Source organism: Balaenoptera musculus, chromosome 9, assembly GCF_009873245.2.
Source record: "Balaenoptera musculus isolate JJ_BM4_2016_0621 chromosome 9, mBalMus1.pri.v3, whole genome shotgun sequence".
Classification (NCBI taxonomy): Eukaryota; Metazoa; Chordata; class Mammalia; order Artiodactyla; family Balaenopteridae; genus Balaenoptera; species Balaenoptera musculus.
The window spans coordinates 743,932-767,525 of record NC_045793.1 but is presented as its reverse complement, the minus strand read 5'-3'; the positions used below and the strand labels follow the sequence as shown (position 1 = coordinate 767,525).

The following is a 23,594-nucleotide window of genomic DNA, read 5'->3' as shown; positions in this document are numbered from 1 at the left end:
GTACTTTCCTCCGCTGAATTTCAAAACAACCCACCAAGCTGAACGGAGATATGTCTGACTGCCTCAGGGGAAAAATCACACTGTGTTACGTCTGGATCTCTTTCCTTTTGTGAGCACCTCCTGTGTCTTGGTCATTGTGGGTCCTCAACACTCGTCCCATTTCACAGCTGGGGCGCCAAGTCCAGAAAGGCCGGCAGGAAACAGACAAGTCAGAACTGGGCCACCCTCTGGGGCTTGAAGACCACTGTTCACCGTCCTTCTCACTGACAGTCCCCAGAACTACCAACTAAGCAGTCAAGAAGTTTAGATTTGGGATATTTTTTGTTTCTTTTTCTTACCACTTTTTAATACACAAAAAATGATTATTTTTACTCCTTAAGGCTATCTCCGCCCCCCCCCCCCAATCTTAAGTGATAGTAAACCCATCACACCAAAGACCGTCTTTTAAGACAAACAAACCAAAGGATGGATGGTGTCATGGGCGGGCTGTCCAGGAAGGGTTCCGCACAGAGATGGGGCCGAACCTTCTGAACACGTCATCGAGACATAGCCCGAGAGTGGCGCTGAGTAACTACAGTCTGCGCTGCCACCGCACACACAGAACCGCCCCCCGACATTCTGGAGTCTCCCTTCTCCAGCAAGGGAGGGAAAACCCGCAGAGATGGGCAGGACCCGCGCCCGGCTGCCCACGGGCACAGAAGCAGCCACGTGAGCCCTGAGGGGCTGCTCGGGCGGGGCGGGGAGGGGTGGAGGGCGGAGGGAGACCAGGGCTGGACACCCCCCTCCCGCGGCTGAGCGGGAGCCCCCCCGTCCCGCCCCCCTGGCTGCCGGCGCTGGCGAGCCCAGAGCACGCGGCTCTCCCACGGCGGTGAGGGTTGGCGGAGGGCGGGCAGGCTTTCCCCCGGGGCTGCGAGCGGCAGGTGTCTGAGAGGAGGAGGACGGTACCTGCCCCGGCGCGGCCGGCAGGGCAGCCTAGTGCACGGTCTGGGGCGGCACACGCTCCCGAGGCCTTGCCAAACGGGGGCCCTTCTTCAGACTCCACTGCCCAGGCCCTACCCTTGCCCGGAGGAGGGAGGGAGCAGCGCGCGGCCCGACGCCCCTCGGCGCCCTCCCGACAGCCTCCCCCGACCCACGGGCCTTCGCTCCGCTTCTCGGGGGGGGGCGGCCTCCCCGCGGAGAGCGCTGCGGCTGACGCCCCGTCTGGTGAGCACGCCCCCCCATCCGTTCCCGCGCCGCCGCCGCCACTACCCGGGTCGCCTGCTGCCGTGGGGCCCAGGGCGCAGCCCCCAGTGGGACCCGGGCTTCGCCCCACGCTGGGCGTTCCAGGTGATCCGTGAGGGCGCGGGGGCCGCTGCACGTGCTCACACCGTGGGTTTACTTCCCCAGACTCGGTCTGCGCGGCTCGGACGATCCTTGTACAGGAACAGGTCGCCGTAGGACACGAGGGCCCGTCTCCTCGGGGGGGCACATCCCTGCCCAGCGCGCCTCGTGACTCCCAGTCTTTCAGCTGTAAAGGCGGTGTGTCCTCTGCTGACAGGTGAGCAGTCCCTCTGCTTCACATGCACCCTCCATCCTGGGGTCCCTTCCTGGCAGCCTAACTTGAAATAACTTTTAAATCGTCCTTGGAGGACCTGGGATGGCTGCCCTGCCCTTCATGCGTCTCGAATAATCCATCCGGTTTGTAAAGAGGATGAAAATGCAAGTGGCAAAGGATGAAACTACAGCCCCGCCCACCAGGAAATGTACGAGCGAGGTCAGCGCGGCATCCCCGCCAATGTCAGGCATGAGAGGACGCTGAGCTGCCCGTCATGCTCTTCTCCTTTTAGGAAGAACCAAACATACAAAAGTGCTTTTTAAAAAAAAGAAAAGAAAAAGAATAGTGTCAGATTCTTGTCAGTAAACAGTTGGTCCATTAAGGCTTAAACTGAGATCTGGTGAAATCTTGCCCCAGAGAATCCCAAATTACCAGTTCATCTGACAACAGAGGCAGAAACCTCCGTCTGTCCGTGGAGGGAGGGTGGGAGAAGCTTCTGGAGCATGTCTCCCCTGTGATACACAGAGAGTTCCGGATGTAAAGCTGTCGGCTGCACCACAAATCTTCCGTCCAATGGAAACAGCAAAAGAGAAAACGGGAAGGCAGCCAAGATAGGATAATGGTCTTTTTCTTTAACCCGTGCTTGTAGCAGGTAAATGTTCAGGCCCCAAAGGTGAGGCCAAGGAAAAGCCCTCAGGAAAATGAACTCTGGACGCAGAGAAGAAACCCTCAGAAATGGCTTCGTGTTAAAGGAAAGTCAGCAAGAACAAGAGGAGACACCCGACGAGATGGGTCTCTCTCCATCCAGGCGTCATCCACTCACGCTGGGTTTCCTGTGACGCTGAGGACGGTAGGCCTGGATGGTCCTGCTCTAAAGTTCATCATCCTCTGTTCTCTGTTGTTCATGTGGACTCGAAAAGTCTTCCCAATGATCAGAATCCTTTCCCAGCACTTGCACGGGGCCTCAGTCTCCTCTGTGCGCAGCTGAGCCCCAGGCCCCAGACAGAAGCAGCCCCGTGCCCTGCGCCGGGGACCAGCCCTTGGGCATCAGGAGATCCTGGCGGGAGGAAAGGTGCTCAGAGCAGCTGCACAGTGGTCCCTCCAGTGACCACGCACACACACAACACAGAGATGCACACAGACACATCCACACACACACACACAGGGACACGTACGTACTATGCACACATACACACGTATGCACAAACGCATACACACATGCACATACACACACGACACATACACACACATAAACATACAATACACATACACGTCACATACACACACACACACACGACAGCAACGTTTGCTGAGAAAGGGAAAACCCACAGCACAGGTCACACTGCGCAGCAGGCCGCCGGGCGGGTCCGACGCAACAGCACCACCCAGGCCCCCGTGCACGCTGCGTCACGCGTGATCCTGACACACCCAGCGGGAGTCCCAGTTCTGAGCGAAGGGGCTCAAGGCAGACAGAGCGCGGGGAGCACGGCCCGGAGGCGTGGAGGCCGGAACGGGCAGGCGCATCTTCATGAAAAGGCTGGAGAGGCGAGGCGCCAGTGCTGCGCAGGTCTCCCAGCCCAGGCGAGAACACCACCTCCACTTTCACGCGGCCTTGACACAGGGTCTGTGTCGGTGGTACAGGCGGTGTTTGCCGTGTGCGGTGCAGCGACGGCGAACACGCGCGGGTGAGAGCGCAGAGGCCGCGGAGTCAGCAGGAGAGACGGCTCCCGCTCTGGCGTAGCCCCCTCGCCGCGGGGAGTAACCACGGAAGCTCCCTCGACGCCTGACCAGAGGCGCGGGATGACGCAGAAGCAAAACCGCGGGTGGACGTGCGCGCACACCTGCACACGCACCGGCGCACACCTGCACACACACGCCTGTGCCTGCAGCCAGACAGACGTGTTTTCCCTTGGAATCCCCGTTTCCATTCCATGAAGAAAACACACCGTTACAAAGCGTCAAACGTCAGATTCGTTAGTGAGACGACCTGAAGAACAGGGCCGCCCACTTGTCACTTGCTGGGCACGTGACATTTGATTCTGTCCCTTGTTACGCTCAGCACAAAATTAAGGGGAGGACAGAACACTCCATGGTGTGCGACACGTTCTTCCCTCTGAAGAGTGACTCATACCCTAGTATTTGGACGACTTGAAGCTTCTGGAGTTCTAGCCAACGTGGGCTGCCCGGGGTGCCCCCTGCACCACCCGTCCTGCCTGAGACACCCCGGCTCCAACTCCAACAGGCACCCTGTGATCTGAGCTGCAGGTGATGGGGCCAGGACCAAGGAGCCGGGCAGGGCTTTGTCTGGGGTTTGTTTTGTGGAGAATCACCCTCAAGCTCGGGTTCCCGGTCCAGAACACGGGGTCGGGGGGACGGGCTGGCTCCTGGCTGCCCTCCCACACCTGCAAGACCAGGGAGGCCCACCCTCCACCTCCAGTTGAAGATGGGGAAAAAATGAAAGCGTTTCCCCAGCCTGCGCAGGGCCAAGATCTCACCCACGGAGAGGTGAAAAGCTCCTACTCACTCGTTTTCCGTCACAATGTAGCCGTACTCCTCCTGGGGAGGCTGCACTTCCAGCCGCAGGCCTTGGCTGGGGGGTCTCCGGGCCCCGGCGCCGGGGCGCTGGTCCTCCTGCGGGGCCACCGGAGCCTGGAGCTGCGACGCCCCGAGCCTGCTCGGCCCCGGCTCTGGGTGCGGCGGCCTCTGCAGCAGCTCCTTGGAGTAGGTCTGACTCTTTATGTTCTCCACCCCAAAGCGATCCTCCTCTGAAGACGGGGAGGCCTCAGGGTCCTCCGATTTCTTGATCTCCGTCTTGAAGGACCCAGCAAGACTGGGGGCTCCAGGCAGGAATGGAGACCCAGGACCCTGCAGGAGGTCCTCGAGTTTGACGCCCAAACGGCTGACCTGGCAGAAAGGAAACCAGCTTAAGAATGTGCCCCAAGTCACAAGAGAAGCCATCAGCGCTGGACTCATGGGGGAGCGGGCACTGGCGTACGTGAGCCTGGGGCTGGGAGTGGGCCACGCAGGGCGACGTCGGGGTCTGGCTGAATGCATGTCGTCTGGAGACCCCAAGCTCTGCTGGCCTCTCCCTCTGCGTCCCGAATTAGGAAACGAGTCCCTAGACCCCATGGCTCCCTCCACAACTCGGATAGCCGAACCCTCCATTTTTTTATTTCTGATGGACATTTAAAAGAATTGTTGGTGTTTTCTTCACCACTTGCTAACAGGCACTGAACCAGGAACCACTAACATAATCTGACAAGAGAAGTACTAACCAGAAATTCCTTTCCACCCACAAAATAGAGTTTCGTAGAACCACATCACTGCCATTGCTTATGAATTGATTTTCTGCATCCTTAAGACTAATACAAATGAGCAGAGGTTCTTCAACAGGGAAAACCAACAAACCGCTCCGTGGGTGGGCGTCACCCGTGTCCCAGCCTTTTCCAGACCCCTCTGGACCAGTACTGTCGAGGGGACCCTTGGCAACGATGGAGGAGCAGTGGTCTCCCCACCCCCCCCACAGTTACTAGGGAGCACGGGACGTGTGGCTGGCACAGCTGGGGAACTGAATTCTTACTGAGTTAATTTTAATGGATTTAAGTTCAAGCAGCCACGTACGGCTGGTGGCGACCACCACGGACAGCACCGCAGGTGTAAATGATCCAGAGCCTGTGAATGTCCGTTAAATGAACCTCGGAAGCCAGGACACACGGGATGACGTCAACGACACGAAGTGGGCGTGCAGTCTCATCATGCGGTGTTACCCTCCCGTTTCCCTGGGGGGGGGGTTCTGAGGAATATTAATTTGAGATTATGAGGGTTTTTCTATCTTTTTCTGGAAAAATTTTTTTTGTATTTCACGTACGTTCCCAAACTATGGACAAGAAAACTAACGTGACTCTGGGCTTCACAGGCCCCGAACACGCCCCATCTTACCTCCTGGTAAACTCCTGCACCGCCGTCTCGCACTCTGTTATCTGCGAAAGACACGAGCTCGTCAAAATCCCGGTCCAGAACGTCAGCACAAAGGTCACGGCACGTACGGGGCGACCACCGAGTAGGTCAGGCATGATGACGCTGGCCTCATTCCCACGACAACGAAAACCTCCGCTTACAGTACAGGGATGGCGCTCCATAAGGCCCACGACAGAGGAGGGGTGACCCACTAACTCAGACACGACGTCAGTCAGTCACGAGGCCAGTTCCAGGGAACCACGTGTTATCCTTCAGATAGCTCAGAGCAAGAAAGAGCCGCTGAGCCAGGAGCAGTGGGCAGTTACAAAAAAGGAGAGTGAAGTGTCGAACCCACACATCTCACGCTGAGATGCCTCCAGACTGGTTACTTTCCTGTGGTGGCCACTCCTCTAAGGACACACGCAGGAGTCAGTGTGTGGCTCCTGTGCCCCTGCAGACCCTCCCAGCCCCGGGACAGGGACCACCGCCCCCTGGACCACCTCGTCCGAGTCGCAACCCAGTGTCCTTTCCTGCATCAGTCAAGCCACACCTCCAGCTTCCAGGTAAGCCTCGTCCCAGCCCACAGAGGAGGGAAAGACATGCACCTTTCACCTGGCACGTTCCTGGGCGCCTACTGTGTGCAGCGCACTGCGTTACATGCTTTAATGTAGCTTCCGCGACTTTGAGAAGCGGTCAGGCAGGGGAGATGGGGCCTGCCCTGCTCGGCCCTCGCCCAACGTTCCCTGGCGGCTGTTTGTGGGTGTATGTATGTGTGAGTGGGTTGGGGTGTGTAAGCGTGTGTGTGAGTGTGAATGTTGGGGTGTGTGTATGTGTGTGCTAGGGTGTGGGTGTGTCTCTGTGAGTGTGTGTGTGAGTGTGCATATCCTGGGGTGTGAGTGTGTCTCGTGTGTGTGTGCTGGGGTGTGGGCGGTTCTGTGTGTGTGTGTGAGTGTGCATGTGCTGGGGTGTGAGCGTGTCTCTGTGTGTGTGTGTGTGAGTGTGCATGTGCCGGGGTGTGGGTGTGTCTCTGTGTGTGAGTGTGCATGTGCTGGGCTGTGAGCGTGTCTCTTGTGTGAGTGTGTGTGAGTGTGCATGTGCCGGGGTGTGGGCGTGTCTGTGTGTGTGTGTGTGAGTGTGCATGTGCTGGGCTGTGAGCGTGTCTCTGTGTGTGTGAGTGTGCATGTGCCGGGGTGTGGGCGTGTCTCTGTGTGAGTGTGCATGTGCTGGGCTGTGAGCGTGTCTCCTGTGTGTGAGTGTGTGAGTATGCATGTGCTGGGGTGTGGGCGTGTCTCTGTGTCTGAGTGTGTGTGTCAGTGTGCACCAGTGTGCGTGTGCCGGGGTGTGGGGATCTCTGCGCTCTCCCTGGAGCAGCCTCAGAGGCTGGTGTGAGCCTCAAGCAGACATTCGAATGAACCTCTTTCACTTTATTATGCAAATATTTGCCTCCCCAGTATCACTCACACAATCCGGGCAAAACCTCCTTCTCCCACTCCTGTTTCTGCACCCAGAGCCTCGCACGGAGGCATCGCAGCCCCCCTCCTCCAGGGAGCAATTCGCCCTTCAGCATAAGTGCTCTGGAAGGCTCAGCCTGCGAAGGAGGCTTTCAGAGGCAAAAGTTCAGACAGACACAAATCATTAACACGAATCCCACCTCGCAGCAGAAAGACGCAGCACAGCGCGCCACGTGCACACACGGGCGAGCGGCCGGGAGGCGCTCACCTGGCACGCCGTCTCTGTGGCGCGCGGCCCCCGACCGGCCCGCCTGCCCTCTCGGCCCTCCGCCGCCTCTCCCGGCGCCGTCCTGCTCCCCTTCCGCGCCCCCGCCTGGCATCGCGCTCGCTATCGCACGGGCTGCCTCGGCCACGTCCAGGGCGCTCAGACCCTCCACGCTGCCCGGGCGCTTCCGCAGGTCCTTCAGCAGAGCCTGAACACGTGCCCCTAGACGGCACACACAAAACAGACAAACCGAGACAAGGGACAGCGTTAGAACAAGGACGCAAGGATGCAGAGGAGTGGCTACACGCAGGGGCAGAGGGGCGGGAGCAAAAAAGAGCCAAATGGAATTCTGCGAGTGAAGAGTTCAGTATTCGAGATTCACAAGCTCACTAGATGGGCTGAACCGCAGACTGGATGGGCTGAACCGCAGACTGGATGATGGAGAGCAAAGAGCTGGTGAACCTGAGGACAAATAACGGAAACGATTATCATCCGTGGAACCAGGAGAAAGGACTGGACAGACCTTGGCAACCTGGCACGGCATCAGGCATCACAAGTGTGACTGGATCTGAGAGGGAAAGGAGAGAGAGACAAGGGGACAAAGAAAAGAAAAAAACCTCCACAAATTCCCCAAAATTGGTGAAGAGCATTAACTCAGAGATTCGAGGCACTCGGTAAACCTCAAGAAGAATTAAAGAGAACCGCACGGCGGCCTCTCACAGCCAAGCTCACCAAGCGGCACAGAAAACCAAGGTAGAGAAGATGTTAAATCGGCCAGAGGTGGGGCCAGGAGGGCGGTGGCCCCAGGACGCGCCCTGTAAGCATGACATACGTGACATGATACATAATTACACACTGGATCATTTACAGACAAGGGATGCATTTGAACCACTAAAAGAAAAGGTGTCTAATTCAGAAGTCTAGATTATACAGTGAAAATATCCTTCAAACATGAGAGTGGAACAAAGACATTTTCATATTATTTTTAAAAAAAAGAGTTACGATGGTCCCTCACCCTGGACCTGCAGTGCAGGAGATGCTAGGAAAAGCTCTGCAGGCTGGAGAGCAGTGGGGTGGCCTGGAGGCCCCCACAAGGTTTGCCGCAGTGTGGTGACAGCCCCGGCCTTGATTCCGTGTCAACCAGGAGCTCCTGATGCTCTGACCTCTGGGCCTATCACGATCTTTTTCATGATAACCCTCTCCTGATCTGCTGGTCTCACCACACCTGAACAGTAATAAAACCTGCACTTTGACACAGCTTCCCGTGGAAGGAAATGCAGATGGATGACCTCCCCGTGGCTGCTGCCTCCGTGGTCCTTGCCCCCGACCTGGGCCCCTGGGGAGGGCGCTGCCCCCCTGCATCCCCACCTCCCCCTGTATCCCTCCCCCTGCATCCCCACCTCCCCCTGCATCCCCACCTCCCCCTGCATCCCTCCCCCTGCATCCCCACCTCCCCCTGTATCCCTCGCCCTGCATCCCCACCTCCCCCTGCATCCCTCCCCCTGCATCCCCACCTCCCCCTGTATCCCTCCCCCTGTATCCCCACCTCCCCGTATCCCTCCCCCTGCATCCCCACCTCCCCCTGCATCCCTCCCCCTGCATCCCCACCTCCCCCTGTATCCCTCTCCCTGTATCCCCACCTCCCCCTGTATCCCTCCCCCTGCATCCCCACCTCCCCCTGCATCCCTCCCCCCACAGCCCCATAGATACGTTTAGGGACCAAACGCTTGCCTTAAAAATAACTTCCAGCAGCAAACCTGGAAAAATATTTCTCACTTCCTCATGAACAGAAGCATTGTAAAAACACAGAGAAGCATGCCTGACACAGAACAGCGCGGGAGGCTGAAGGTTTGAGGGATCCCAACCACACACAGTGTCAGAACTCCTGCTTTTCTGGGCTGACAAAGGGCACACGTTGCTTCGTAGAAAAGAGGAACACTAAGGTAGAGTAAACAGTAAGAAAAACACCACCTAGCTGTTTATTAAGCCTCTAGCGTTATAAACACATCAACTTTCAGCGGTCTGTACTGTCGCAGCCACGGCGTGAAAGGTGAGGAAACGCAATGCCCTGAAACCAGAGGCCGAGGCGTGGCCCCTGCAGGCGTGGTCCCCGCCAGGGGCCAGAGCATGGCAGAACCCGCCCTGGCGTCCCAGGACACCGACCAAGGCAGGAAATGGATCAGTACACTTACGAGACGTTGTTTAACAAGTGTTGAATCCAAAATGTGTTTCTGCGGAACGCAAACTTAACCAGGACATTCGGCCGAGGAGGACATTCCCTTCCCGAGGGCCCTGGTTCCCCGAGGATCCGGTCCTGTCCTCCGCTGGACCACCCTCAGCGCAGAGCTGTGTCCCTCCTAACAAGGGTCCAAGAGGTGGGCTCCCTGCCCCGACTGTGCTCTGCGAGCATGTTTCACCACCGAGTGAAGCCCCTGAGTCGCGCTGTTGGCCAGAACATTTCCTTCTAAGAGTCCACTTTCTCTCCGATTCCAGACTTAGGAACACGACCGGTGGGATTACTGTGCTAGAACTGTAATGCGAATGAGGGCACACGGGTCTCAGGGTGACAGTTCAGACCCTGGGTAGCAAGTCGGCCGCGGACTGAACTGTGGCTGAAGCAGGCAGGCTCTCCTGGGCACGGCCTGGCCTGTGGGCGGCCACGTCCGCATCTCCTGACTCCCTGGTGCCGACCTCGTGCAGGGGGCCAGGGCCTGTCACCGCCCCGTGACCTTTTTGCCTGCACACGTCCCTCCCCCCAGCTGCTCTCAGGCTGCCTGGGTGGGAGACACACATTCCAGGTCATGAGGGAGGCAGATAATCAGTGAGAGATTCAGGCCTCCCAGAGGGTCTCAAAGCTAAACAGCAGAGCTCAAGAGCAGGAACTGTCCTCCCGCCCTTCGTTCTTTCCTTCCCTCCACAGATGTTCGCTGCACATCGTCTATGCTCAGCTGCCTGTCAAGCTGCAGGAATAATGCAGTTAGCAAAGCACTTGCTTTCATGGAACGTTCATCTATAGTAGAAGAAACAGAAAATAAACAATTAAAAACAAACGCATACAAGGTCTGGTGGTGACGGGGCTGTGGGAACAATAATCCAGAGCGTGGAGGATGGGGCAGTGGGGAGGGAAGATGCTGTGTTAGACAGGATTGTCGGAGAAAAGCTCAGAGACCCAAAGAAGGGAAGTCCTGAGCCCAGGGACGACCTTAAGGAAACGCTCTGCGGGCAGAGGAGACAGCAAGTGCAAAGGCCCTGGGGCAGAGGCACTGGAAGGACAGAAAGGTGGCCAGAGTGGGTGACCTGGAGCAGCAAGGGGGTGTGAAGTCGGGGGCATTTTACAGGGTCTCAGACCATGAAAAGGACCTGGATTTTTGCTGAGTGAGATGAGAAGCCCTTGCTGGGTTTTGAGCAGTGAGTCGTCATCTGGTTTACAATTTTAAGAGGCCTGCAGGCTTGAGACAAGGTCAGAGCAGGGAGGCCGGAGGAGGCTCCTGCAGGAACCCAGCTGGGGATGGCGGTGCAGCAGGCAGAGCTGGCGGGAGCCTGTGTTTGTTTCTATGGCAGGTCCAGATGGACCGGATGTGAGGTTCAGGGGACGGAACAGAGCCCAGGTGGGTGATAACGGACAGCAAAGCTGGAGGAGCTGTGTGAGGTCAGCTCCCAGCGTCGGGGGAGACTGGGCAGGGCCGGGGGCTCTCGGCAGCCCCTCAAGGCATCCCACCGGGTGATGTTTTGTTTTATGCAACCCAGGGCAGGAAGAATGCTGGTCAAACACAGGGCAAGTCAGACCAGAAATCCTAAAAGACCCACCGCAAACAGGGGGTCACGGTCTTCTGGAGAAAGTGTGCTCTGCAGCCAGCCATGCCCAGGCTGCAGTCTCAGGGTCTGTCTGTGTAGACGGGTCAGTAACTCCCACTTGAAGGGGTTACTGAGAAAATGAAATCAAGTGTATAGTCTGTCTACCACGTCTAATAACCAAATAGGGCTTCCCTGGTGGCGCAGTGGTTGAGAATCTGCCTGCCAATGCAAGGGACGCGGGTTCGAGCCCTGGTCTGGGAAGATCCCACATGCCGCGGAGCAACTGGGCCCGTGAGCCACAATTACTGAGCCTGCGCGTCTGGAGCCTGTGTTCGGCAACGAGAGGCCACGATAGTGAGAGGCCCGCACACCGCAATGAAGAGCGGCCCCCACTTGCCACAACTAGAGAAAGCCCTGGCACAGAAACGAAGACCCAACACAGCCATACATACATACATACATACATAAATAAAAAGAATGTAAGCAGACAAGAATAGCATTAAAAAAATAAAAAATAAAAAAAATTTAATAACCAAATAGCTAAGGGGAAATTGTGCCCCTCCTCCAATAATCTGTCCTGACATTTAATAACTCAGAGAAACCCTCCCTACGGTTACCTCATGTCTTTTCCCTTAACTTCCCTCAGCTCTATTCTCCTTATTTGGAGGGAAGAGCAGAAATAGACCTGCAGTGTGAAAACACTCATGTTCTTTAAGATAAAGACCAGAGAACAGGAGAAGCTTTCCGTGGGCCTCTCTAACTATAATAAGAAACATCCATCTTCAAAATGGTATAATAAAATATAATTCCTAAAATTGTCTCCTCTCATCCAAAAAAGAAACTTTTCAGATTACCATTAGTGAAAAATCACTAAAAAACCCGTAGGTATACACTGGTAGATGCTTAGCGGCTGACCACTTAGGAGGAGAGCAATGAACTCGTGTCAGCGATCATCTCCCGCCTAAGTGCTGTTGACCACCGTGAGTCAGCCCGGAGGCACCCACTGTCAGTCATCTGAAGATGAGCAGAAATGAGGAAATCCTCTCTAAAGAGTCTAGCCAGCCCTGGTGGACTGAAGAGGGGCCGTGGCGCAGAGCACAATCAAATACCACATGCATCAAAGTGAGACGCTCTGTTCCGGCCGGCGCACCATGTAATTCCGAGATCCGGCCGGCTTATAATGACATTTTAAGTAGCTTTCAATGTGCCAAGTGGGCTCTAGCAGAGCAATTACACGAAATGTCAGGACATCAAATATGTAAGGCCTGGAGTAGGAGATCAGCTCCCATGAACAACTGCTGCAGGCCTGACCTACAGAAATTATATGTCTTAATAGGGTCCCCCAGACAAATGCTACAAGCTTTAGAGAATGAGCAATGGTGTGCAGTTAACCTCACACAAATCTGCTTTCACAAAGCGGATGTGAATCATACACAACAGTTTTTGCTCCTAAGTGCCTTTATCACCACGTGTACATGAAAGTACACGGTTTAGGCACGTACAAGCACACACATCACCACCATCATCACCACCATCACCAGTATCACCATTCCCACTCTCGTCACCCTCATCGTCACCATTATCACACTCAGGAGCAGCCTAGACACATGCTGGGTGGCGAATGCAGACCACAGTAGCAAACTTCCCAGGAAGGGCTACCCGGGGCAGCCCCTGGAATCTGTCTACATTCACTAAATGGGCTGAATCAGCGAGGCATTTGGATCCCATTCATGGCAACACCCTCTGAAGGTGAGAGCTGCCGAACGCCCTTCCCGCAGCAAAGGTTGGATGGTAGATGGCCAGGTGTACACGCTTCATGCTGCAGTTCTGCAGACAGGAACTCAGTCTATGATCAGAGCCAAACCAATGTGTATTTACCACAATTTTTAAAAATTTAAATACAAAAGTGGCCTCGCACTTTTTATTACCTAAGAGTGACTGGAGTTCATGGGACTTGCCTGAACTTTAACCCAGCGACGGAGGAAGAACGAGCCCTGGCGAACGCACTGAAGGGACACGGAGAGAAGCAGCAGCTGCGCAGGGCCACACCCCGGGTCCGCGTGCAGCGCGAGGCCTCACAGACGCACCCGGAGCACCGAAAGGCACGCCCGGTGCTCAACGCACCCACCTGGTGGCGATGAGATCAAAGGCGACGTGTTGTCTTCTTTCCACACATCTACTATTCTGGTTTTGCATGGTAACCATTTACTACTTCTACCACTGATACAAAGCACAACAAATAATCCTTTACACATTCTGATTCCCGTAGAGAACTGATCACGGAATACAGAACAACACTCTAACGAGGAGGGTTCCCAGCTGGGCCACAACCCGAGACACCGTGTCCTAAACAGGAGAAGCTGGACCAGCCGCGTCTGAATCCCACACTTCACTCCACACTTTGTCGTTTGCTCTTGCCATTATCCTACTGCACATTGGTCTTTTACTTTTATGTGAATTAAAGTTTTTTCAAAGGCGACAAGGTGTAAATAATGAATAAATGAAGGAAGAGGGTCTCTGCCATGCACATGAAGTCAGTGGCCTGATTTACTGATTCGGGAGCAGGGATGGGTGGGTTTTCCTGAGCCCTGAGGGCTACAAATTGGTCTCGACCGTCCTGCAGAAGGGCAGCCTCTATCTGAATCCCCCACGTCTCTTGTCTTCTGCACTACACCCTTTGGGTGCCCAGCACAGCCAGCTCTCCAGGGCTGCGCCCCGAGGGAGGTCACACACCCTGGCCCTCTGGGCCTCCCTTCTGACCTTCTCGCTGGTGCTTTCAAGGTGAAACGGGGTTTCGAGGACAGGGCTGCTGTGTCCTTGTGCCTTCCTAGGGATCCTGTGCTCATGGCTCACTGCGTCTACCTGAACGCTCCCCGAGGTTCTGAAGGATGTTAGACCGAATGGCAGGGGCAGTTTTCCAGGGGTGAGTGGTGTGGAATGGCCTGCCTGTGACTGGTCTGGACAGGTAACCCCGGGAAGCTCTGGCGCTTTAGAAGACGGTTGGTCTTTTCTTGCCTTGTCCCTTTTCACTATGTAAGAAGAGAACCCTTCCTCCTTCCAGCCCTGGCTGACACCCCTGCCCCCAGGTGACCCTTCTCTACTCCTCTGCTCCCCCTAAAGGCGCAGCACACAACTCTGCACACAATGAATGTCAGAGAAAGCTAGAATTCGGAGCTGAATGGCCACTTAAAACATTACAGTCCAGGACCAATTAGCCCAAGAAACAAAGCAAATTGTGTTTAAATCTGCATTTTAGACAGGTGGTTCTTAAAAGCTTCCATCCACTTTGCCTTAAGTGATCTGACTTTGGGACAAATGCTATCACCTGCCACCTCAAGCTGCAGTTTCCTCATCAGGAAAATGAGCTTGACAATAACACCATCTTTCATGGTTGACGTGAACAGCAAATGAAACCATTCATCCACTCAGCAAACACCCTGCAAGGCACATGCTGAGTCCCGGGTGCAAATGTGAGAAAAGAAGCACAGTTTGCTGGCTTCCTTAAGCTGATGGTCTACAAGCGGAGACAAACGTTTATCAAATGCACGCAAATGCGCAAGTCGGACTGTGAGACATGCTCCAGAGAAAAGTACAGCCCTGCGAGGGCTTCCCTCGAGGTGGGGTAGGGTGACGTAAGCTCCTCTTGTTGAGGGATCGAGCACTTTCCAAACAGTCAAGGTGAAATGTGCCAGAAAGGTTACATGGCCGGGGCTGCTGGACGCTAACGAGCCACAGGGAGGCAGGTCCCCCTCACAGGAGGTCGCCGCCCCCCTGAAGGCTCCTTGCCGAACGGTGAACACGGCAGTCACATCTCCGAGCTCCTGGTTCACAGGACGTGTGGAACAGAGGAACAAGTACACGTCCTCTTTGGGGCGCAACCAGGAAAGTACAGGACGTGGGCAAAAGGACAGCATCAACAGGTACGAAAGCAGAGAGGTGGTCTCGCCAAGAGAAAACCCACAGCCACGGCGAGCCACAAACTGCGAAGGATCACAAAGGGATGAATCTTCCCTCTGAGGAGCGAGGGATTCGAGCCCCCCAGGAGGCTCTCCAGCCCCCAGACCCTGCACAGGAGAGGTGAGCCCCCAAAACAGCTGGCTTTGAAAACCAACAGGAAATACATCTAAGAAAACTACAGAACTACAGAGAACGGGAAATTCGCTCTTAAAGGGCCCTTGTGCAGACTCACTTGACTCAAAACCAACGCAAACGTGCCAGATTGCAAGGCACCTGGATCACAAAGGAAGGAGACCCACTTACTAATCTTGAAGTACCTGCTGGAGAAACAGGGACCACTTGGGATGCTCCCCAGGGACCGAGACACTGCAGGCGCCATTGTGGAAATCCCTACCTAACCTGTTAGCACCCTCCCGAGAGCGCTGCCACCCCTGCACCTCAGCAGGGCTCGCGACCAGTCAGCGATAACCCCACCCGCCAGCGCCCCTCCGCAATCCTGACCTCGCCACGACAGGAGGGCAGGTGCCCCACACGGGCACACCCCTTGAGCCCCGGGCTCCGGTGGCCAGTGGGATTGCACCTCTGAGCCCCACAGGATGTCTCCTACAAAAGCCACTCCTCAAGACCGGGAGAGATAGCTGACACACCTAACACAGAGAAACAGACACAGAGAATTAGGCAAAATAAGGAGACAAAGGAACATGTTCCAATCAAAAGAACAAGACATAAACCTCTGAAAAAGAACTAAACGAAATAGAGAAAAGCAACTCAGCTGATAAAGAGTTTAAAATAATGGTCATAAAGATGCTCACTGAACCCAGAAGAAGAATGGATGAACACAGCCAGAACTTAACAAAGGGACAGAAATTATAAGAAAGTACCAAACAGAAGTTATAACTGAACAGAAGAATGCACTACAGGGGTTCAACAGCAGACTGGATAAGGCAGAAGACGAATCAGTAGCTGGAAGACAAAGCAGTGGAACTCAGAGCAGCAAAACAAAAGAGAACTTAAAAAGTGAAGCTACCTTAAAAGACCTTTGGGAGAACATCAAGCGAAATCACATTTGCTTTATGGGGACCCCAGAAGGAGAAGAGAGAGAGAGAAAGGGCCAGAAAAATTATTAGAAGAAATAGTGGCTGAAAACTTCCCTAATCTGGGGAAGGAAACAGACATCCAGGTCCTGGAAGCCCAGAGGGTTCTGAAGAAGATGAACCCAAAGAGACACATACCAAGACACATTATAATTAAAATGGTAAAAGTTAAGGATAAAGAGAGAATCCTAAAAGCAGCAAGAGAAAAACAACTTGTTACATACAAGGGAACCCCCATGAGGCTATCAGCAGATTTTTTAGCAGAAAGTTTGCAGGCCAGAAGGAAGTGGCATGACATATTCAAAGTGCTGAAAGGAAAAAACTTCCAACCAAGAATTCTCTACCCAGCAAGGTCATCATTCCTTGTTCATGGATTAGAAGAATTAATATTGTGAAGATGTCCATACTACCCCAAGCAATTTACAGATTCACTGCAATCTCTATCAAAATTCCAATGTCATATTTCACAGAACTACAACAAATCATTCTAAAATCTGTAAAACCACAGAAGACCCTGAATATCCAAAACAATATTGAGAAAGAAGAACAAAGCTGAAGGCATCAAGCTCCCTGACTTCAGACTATACTACAAAGCCTCAGTTATAAAACAGGATGGTACTGCACAAAAACACACACATAGATCAATGGAACAGAACTGAGAACGCAGCAAGAAACCCACACTTATATGGTCAATTAATCTACAATAGGGGAGGCAAGAATATACAGTGGAGAAAAGGCAGTCTCTTCAATAAATAGTGTGGGGAAAACTGAACAGCCACATGTAAAAGAATGAAACTAGACTACAATCTTACACCATACACAAAAATTAACTTAAAGTGAATTAAAGACTTGAATGTAAGACCTGAAACCATGAAATTCCTAGAAGAAAACATACGCAGTAACCTCACTGACATGGATCTTAGAGATGTTTTTGTGGATCTGACACCAAAAGCAAGGGAAGCAAATGCAAAACATAAACAAATGAGGCTACATCAAACTAAAAAGCTTCTGCACAGCAAAGAAAACCATCATCAAAATGAAAAGGTGGGCTTCCCTAGCAGCACAGTGGTTGAGAATCTGCCTGCCAATGCAGGGGACACGGGTTCGATCCCTGGTCTGGGAAGATCCCACATGCCGCGGAGCGACTAGGCCCGTGAGCCACAATTGCTGAGCCTGCGCGTCTGGAGCCTGTGCTCTGCAACAAGAGAGGCCGCGATGGTGAGAGGCCGGTGCACCGCGATGAAGAGTGGCCCCCACTTGCCGCAACTAGAGAAAGCCCTCGCACAGAAACAAAGACCCAACACAGCCATAAATAAATAAATAAATAAATAAATAAATAAATAAAATTTAAAAAAAAAAATGAAAAGGCACCCTACTGAATGGGAGAAGAAACCTGAAAAGCATATAATAATAAGGGGTTAATATCCAAGATATAAAAAGAACTCATACAACTCAACGACAAAAAGCCAAAAACTTGATTAAAAAATGGGCTGAGGATCTGAATAAACATTTTCAAGGAAAACATACAGATGACCAACAGGCACATGAAAAGATGCTCAACATCACTCATCATCAGAGAAATGCAAAGCAAAACCACAATGAGATATCTCCTCATTGATATCACCTATTAAAATAGCTATTATTGAAAACACAAGAAATAACAAATGTTGGACAGAATGTGGAGAAAAGGGAACCCTTGTGCACTATTGGTGGGAATGTAAATTGGTGCAGCCACTTTGGAAAAGAGTATGGAGATTCCTCAAGAAATTAAAAACAGAACTACCATATGATCCAGCAATTCCACTCTTGGGTACTTATCCAAAGAAAACAAAAACACTAATTCAAAAAGATATATGCACCCCCATGTTCATTGCAATACAAGATATGGAAGCATCCTAAGTATCCATCAACAGATGAATGGATAAAGAAGATGTGGTGGGACTTCCCTAGTGGTCCAGTGGTTAAGACTTCATGTTCCAATGCAGGGGGTGCAGGTTCGATCCCTGGTAGGGGAACTAAGATCCCACATGCCTCAGGGCCAAAGAACCGAAACATAAAACAGAAGCAATACTGTAGCAAATTCAGTAAAGACTTAAAAAAAAAAAAAAAAAGGTCCACATCAAAAAAAAAACTTTAAAACAAAACAAAACAAAAGGTGCAGTACATACATATATACAATGGAGTATTACTCAGTTATGAAAAAGAATGAAATTCTGCCATTTGCTACAACGTGGATGGACCTAGAGGGTATTAAGCTAGTGAAATAAGTTGGACAGAGAAAGACAAATGCCGTATGATTCCACTCATACGTGGAATCTAAAATAAAGAAACAAGATAAAGCAAAACCTCATAGATACAGGGAACAGATTAGTGATTACCAGAGAGGACGGGGTTGATGGGGGCAAAATGGGTGAAGAGGTCAGCTGTATGGAGATGGATGGTAATTAGACCTTTGATGGTGATCACTCTGTAGTGTATACAGATGTCAAACTAAAATGTTGTACACCTGAAACAATATTTTTTTTAAATGATGCAAGGGAATAAAAGAGGGAGGAGAAAGCTTTTGTAGTTTAAAAGGGGCTTAACAGGTACGTCCACCAATTCAGTGGACCGTCTTTGGATCCTGCCTTCAAAGAACCGACTGTAAAGAAAATGTACAAGTGAGAAATTTAAACACAGATTAGATATTTGGTGATATGAAGACATTAGTATGAAGTTTAACATGTGATAAAGCTGTCTGGTTAGGTTTATTCAAGAGTTGTATCTCTGGCAGTGGAATACTGAAGTGTGCCAGGTGAAAGCTGACAGCGTCAGATTGAATCTGTCAGCGTAGGAGAAGAGGGGGTCACAGAAGTAGCGAGAGAAGTAGCGAGAGGAGCCCAGCAATGCATGTGTGGGCGTTCATCCTACAAGTCTCTCTGTTTGCTCTGAAGACTAACATTTTACATGACTCTTTAGAGCATACAGCGCAGATGGGAAGACAATATATATAAAAAGATAACCAACACTGCAACGTAGCACAGGAGAAAACGCCAACCCAATGATGCCGTTAGTAAGGGTCACTGGAGAGCGGAGAGAGCATCTTCAGAGGCTGTTCCCCGAAGAGCCCCACCAGAGCAGCCCCGATCAAGCCTGCACTTACAGACAGGGAGCGCTAATGGGAACGGACACTCAGTATTTTTTTAATCTGTTACCTGCTTGATGTTATTATTTGTATATCTTCAAAGGAGAAGTCATATTTTATTGAAATCGCACTTTATATTTTATGGTCTTAGGGAAAGGCTGTTAGAAAACAGATGAGGCCCTTGGGCATCTTACAGAGGCTAGGACCGGCCAACAGCCCTCCTCCCGTGGGGCGACCGCAGCAGGGGTGACTCACATCAAGGGCCGAAGCTGCGGCCTCGAGGGCCGGTCACTTCAAGGCCCAAGTACACCCACGGCACTGGGGGCAGCGTTCGTTTCCGGCCGGTCTCATGGGGACCAGCAAACACCCATGAACCAAGGAGCTGGGCGTGAGTCCGACCGCAGGAGTGGGGAGGCGGAGACAAAAGGAAAGGGCAGTGGACTTGTAAGTCCTTTATACTCAATCTGCCAAACGCTGGGCGGGGCCACCTTTGGCCTGTGAGTCGTGTTCCCTCATCATCTCCATCAATGAAGTCATGAAAGAGCGAGACTGTCGGGGCAGCGAGAACTAAACGCGGAAGCCGCCTCCCCCAGGAGATCCGAAGGCCCCTCCGCCGCGGTCATCGGCCGCCCGAGTCCCCGCGACCCAGGAGCAGGGCCAGCACGGACGGCCCCTCCCACGCCTCGGCCCCTCTCCTCTACGGGGGAGCCCGGTGCGCGTGGAGAGACCCTCGGAGGCCCGGCCTGGGCAGCTGCCCGAGAGGCAGAAACAAGCCGACGAGAAGCACGCGGAGGGTACTTACCGTCGTCCGTGCCCAGGGCGTCCCTGGGGTCCGGAGGCGAGAGCCATTTCTGGGGGGCCGCCGGTGCCGAAAGGACCCTGGGCTCTCGCCAGGGCGCGCGCACGAGGTTGCGAGGTGCGGGGTCGCCGTCCCTGGGGGGCGCGGGGGGCTTCCGGGCCGCGAAGGCACCCAGCGCGGCGACCAGACTCTGCCTGTCCGCACCGCCGGCCACCTTGGGGCTGAGCTCGTCGGGCTGGAGCCGGCGGAGCGTGCGCAGCGGGCGGTCCCCGGGGAAGTCGGCCCGGGACGCGGGGGCGTAGGTCAGGGCGGACGTCCGGGCCACGAAGGTCAGCGCGCTGTCGGCCGGGGGGTCCTCACCCTGCAGGGGCCGGGGGACAAACAGCAGGTGAGCGCCCACCGACGGGCAGGCCCTGAAGTGGCACCGGGTCTGGACCTCCAGGTGCTAAAGCAGCACCAGGCACCCGGAACGCGCACCCCAAACAGGCGCCACGGATTAACTCACCGATGGGCCGGGTGCCGCGTGCACATTCCTCCCACAGTTGTTTTCATAACAGCTTTATCGAAATACAGTTCATATGCCATGAGATTCCCCCCATTCAGTGTTTTCAGTAGATCCACAGAGCGGTGCAAACATCGCCTGATACAGAACACTTTATCACCCCATTCCCGTTCCTCCTCCCCCCCGCCCCAGGCAACTGCTCATCTACCTCCCTTCTCCATGAATTCGCCTAATTTGGACACTTCATGTAAACAGAATCACAATGGGGCCTTTGTGTCTGGCTTCTTTCGATGAGCATGATTATTCCAAGGTGCATCCGTGTTGTAGCGTGTTGGTGCCAGATTCCTTTTGATGACTGAAAATTATTCTGATTAAGGACAGAGCACATTTTGGTTTCTTCGTTCCTCAGCTGGTGAACATCTGGGTTGTTTCCATTTTGGGGCCATTGTGAATAACGCTGCTGTGAACCTTCCTGTACAAGTCTCTGTGTGGACCTATGTTTTCATGTCTCCTGGGCACGTGCCTGGCTGGGAGTGGGGTGCTGGGCAGTGGTCAGCTCTGCATGAACTGTCCAGGAGCCGCCAAAACGTGTTCCCGTGTGGCAGCACCACCATCACCGCGCCAGCAGCGTGTGAGGGCTCCATTTCTGCACTTACTATTTTTTATTTTACGTTATAGCTGTCTTCCTCTGACATAGGCATGCAGTGGTGAGGGCGCTCCCGTGGGTCTGCTGGCGAGGGATGCGGAGCCCCTCCTCACGTGCTCATGCCTTCTGTGGGGAATGTCTACCCAACCCCTGTGCCTGCACTGGTGCGTACTGTACCTCCACAGAGCAGCTTCCCCCGCGACTGACCCTCTCCTCTGTCTGATGGTTTTTATTTCACTCCAGCTCCTGTCTTTACTGATCACTTAAATCCCTTTTATATCCATCCAATCCTTTTAACCGCGATATTCTGGCCGGTGGAGCTGCCAGGGCCTCTTGTTTTACAGATAATGTCGAATCCATGGCCTTTCCCTCAGCCTCCGCCCACTTTCCCTCCTCACTCATTTAGTAAACGTTCCCCGGACGTCATCTCATCACACTTTGTTTTGCCCACTAGACAAAACAAGGCCCAGTTTCCTCACGTCTGGGACAGCTGTAAAAACGTTAGAAATCTCAGTGTTCTACCTCTGACGATGGTACCATCAGAATCTCATGGACAAACATTAATTTCCCACTTGGAGATTACTCATGGTTTTTCTCTGGGTGCAGGGACCATAAACTTTTAAAATCTTGCCCGTTCATATTTTCTACATGCACCTCCCTTGGGGCACAAATCAGTGTTTAGTCAGTGGGTATATACTTGGGGATCTAGTTAAGATGTGCAGCCATCACTGAATTTAAGACAGTGGCTCAGACTCCCAAATCTGTCCACTTTTAAAAATATTTGGGTTCAGCCTTGCAGGATAGATTTTCATGTAGCAAGCCTGAAGCAGGAAACTGGGGTTGACAGGCGTGCTACTTTCCTTTCTCACATATGAGCTTGGGCAAGTCACCTGACCTCTTGACACTCGGTTTTCTACTGTCAAAGGAGATTGGCCATTATCTCTAAGATTGTTTTTATTTCTAAATGATGTGATTTTAGTTGTCATCCAAATGTATAATTTTGTTCAAGTGCTGGCTGAAATCAACTGCTTTTCCTTTAGAAGAGAAAAAGTAAGATTCATGAGAGAGAGAGAGAGAGAGAGAAAGAGAGAGAGGATGCCTCCACAACAAATAGCCCCTCCAGCAGTTTTGCACAAATTGGGTGTAAGTGTCAATCTTAAGTTCAGCCTGAACTTCCGTGGAGAAAGGCTGTCTCTGAACACCTGGTCGGGCCCCAGCACTGGGGGCTGGGACGGCCTCCCAGAGCCTCATTACGGTGCCACGAGCACCGACCCTCTTTGCTGCGAATGCACCTTCTACTCAAAGGGCCTTTCATTATAGTCGAGTGGAGAGCTCGGGTGGCGGACACAGCAGGCTGCACGCAGCGCAGACAATCAGAGCCGAGTGTGATCCGTGCAGTGGACCAGGGTAAACAATCTGTGTGGGGCCTTTTATGCTCTGAACCAAATTAAGGTGAAGAGGGAAAAAGAATATTTCAGTAGGCAGACTGTAAAAGTAATAATAAAAAAAAAAACCAAAAAACTTCAGTTTTCACAGGTGACCCCAGGTCCTCTGAGAGTGGGAGAGCTTACCGCGGCCCCTGGTGAGGGTGCCCAGGTCACCCAGAACCTGGGGTCGGGGGGAGCAGCGAGGAGGGTATCCTCTCGGTCGCTTCCTCTTTGAGGCTTCCTATCGGGACGGAGTGAGTGTGTGGAGGGAGCCGGACTCCGGGCAAGGCCGCCCGGGCTTGGATCTCACCTCTACTGCTTAGCGACCTTTGCCTTGGTGAGTTATTTAACCTCTAAGTCACCTGTGAAATGGGGATGATGGTCGTAGCACCTGGCACAGAAGCGCTAGTAGCTCCTCCTTACTAGTGGCTTACCGCTAGCCTGCGAACAGCTAGTGGCTGTCACTCACTTGACCGTCTCACACCTGCATCTCCCTTAGAGCGGCGGGGACCTGAGCACCAGCCCTGAGAGAGCCATCCAAGTGGGCTCTGCTCCACTTGCCCCTCTGAGTCTAAAATTCTGCAACTCATTTTCAAACCCCTATTCTGAAGATGTTTTAAACCTCAGTTCAACAAACCTATGATGTCAGATTTCCTAAGATAATGCTGAATAATTGTTACGACTGCAGTTGCCCAACTCTGGAGATTAGCAACCTTTGAAAAGCATGAGAACTGGCCAATTTCCCGCACGTGGTACAGCCAGTCCTGGCAGGTTAACCCTTCATACTGTGTGTCATACAAATCTAGTTTGGGTGTCGCTGGTGTGGTCTGCGTCGTGCGTGTGAAGCAGCTGAGAACTGCTGCCGACCTTCCTGGAATGAACCCTGAGACGATATTCCTCAGCCCATCGTGCTCCACACGAGACGGCGCAGATCCGCTCCCTGCACATCCCACAAGGGTCTGCTGAGTAAACCAAGCGGACAGAAGGCTCGGTTGGGAGACTGGCCCAGTCCCGTCAGCACAGCTCTGCGTAACCTTCATAAC

The 23,594-nt window shown here is 53.2% G+C and overlaps 1 protein-coding gene across 1 annotated transcript in view; it reads right to left on the bottom strand.

Moving 5' to 3' along the window:
- The window catches only part of PTPRN2 (protein tyrosine phosphatase receptor type N2), a 717,039-nt gene that overhangs the window by 429,785 nt on the left and 263,660 nt on the right, over window positions 1–23,594 (bottom strand). Inside the window, exons 6-9 of the mRNA XM_036863887.1 lie at window positions 19,980–20,337; window positions 7,211–7,429; window positions 5,474–5,514; window positions 4,059–4,438 (exon numbers count right to left, since the gene is read on the bottom strand). Coding sequence (XP_036719782.1) covers window positions 4,059–4,438; window positions 5,474–5,514; window positions 7,211–7,429; window positions 19,980–20,337 — 998 coding nt within the window. The remainder of the gene's footprint in view (window positions 1–4,058; window positions 4,439–5,473; window positions 5,515–7,210; window positions 7,430–19,979; window positions 20,338–23,594) is intronic.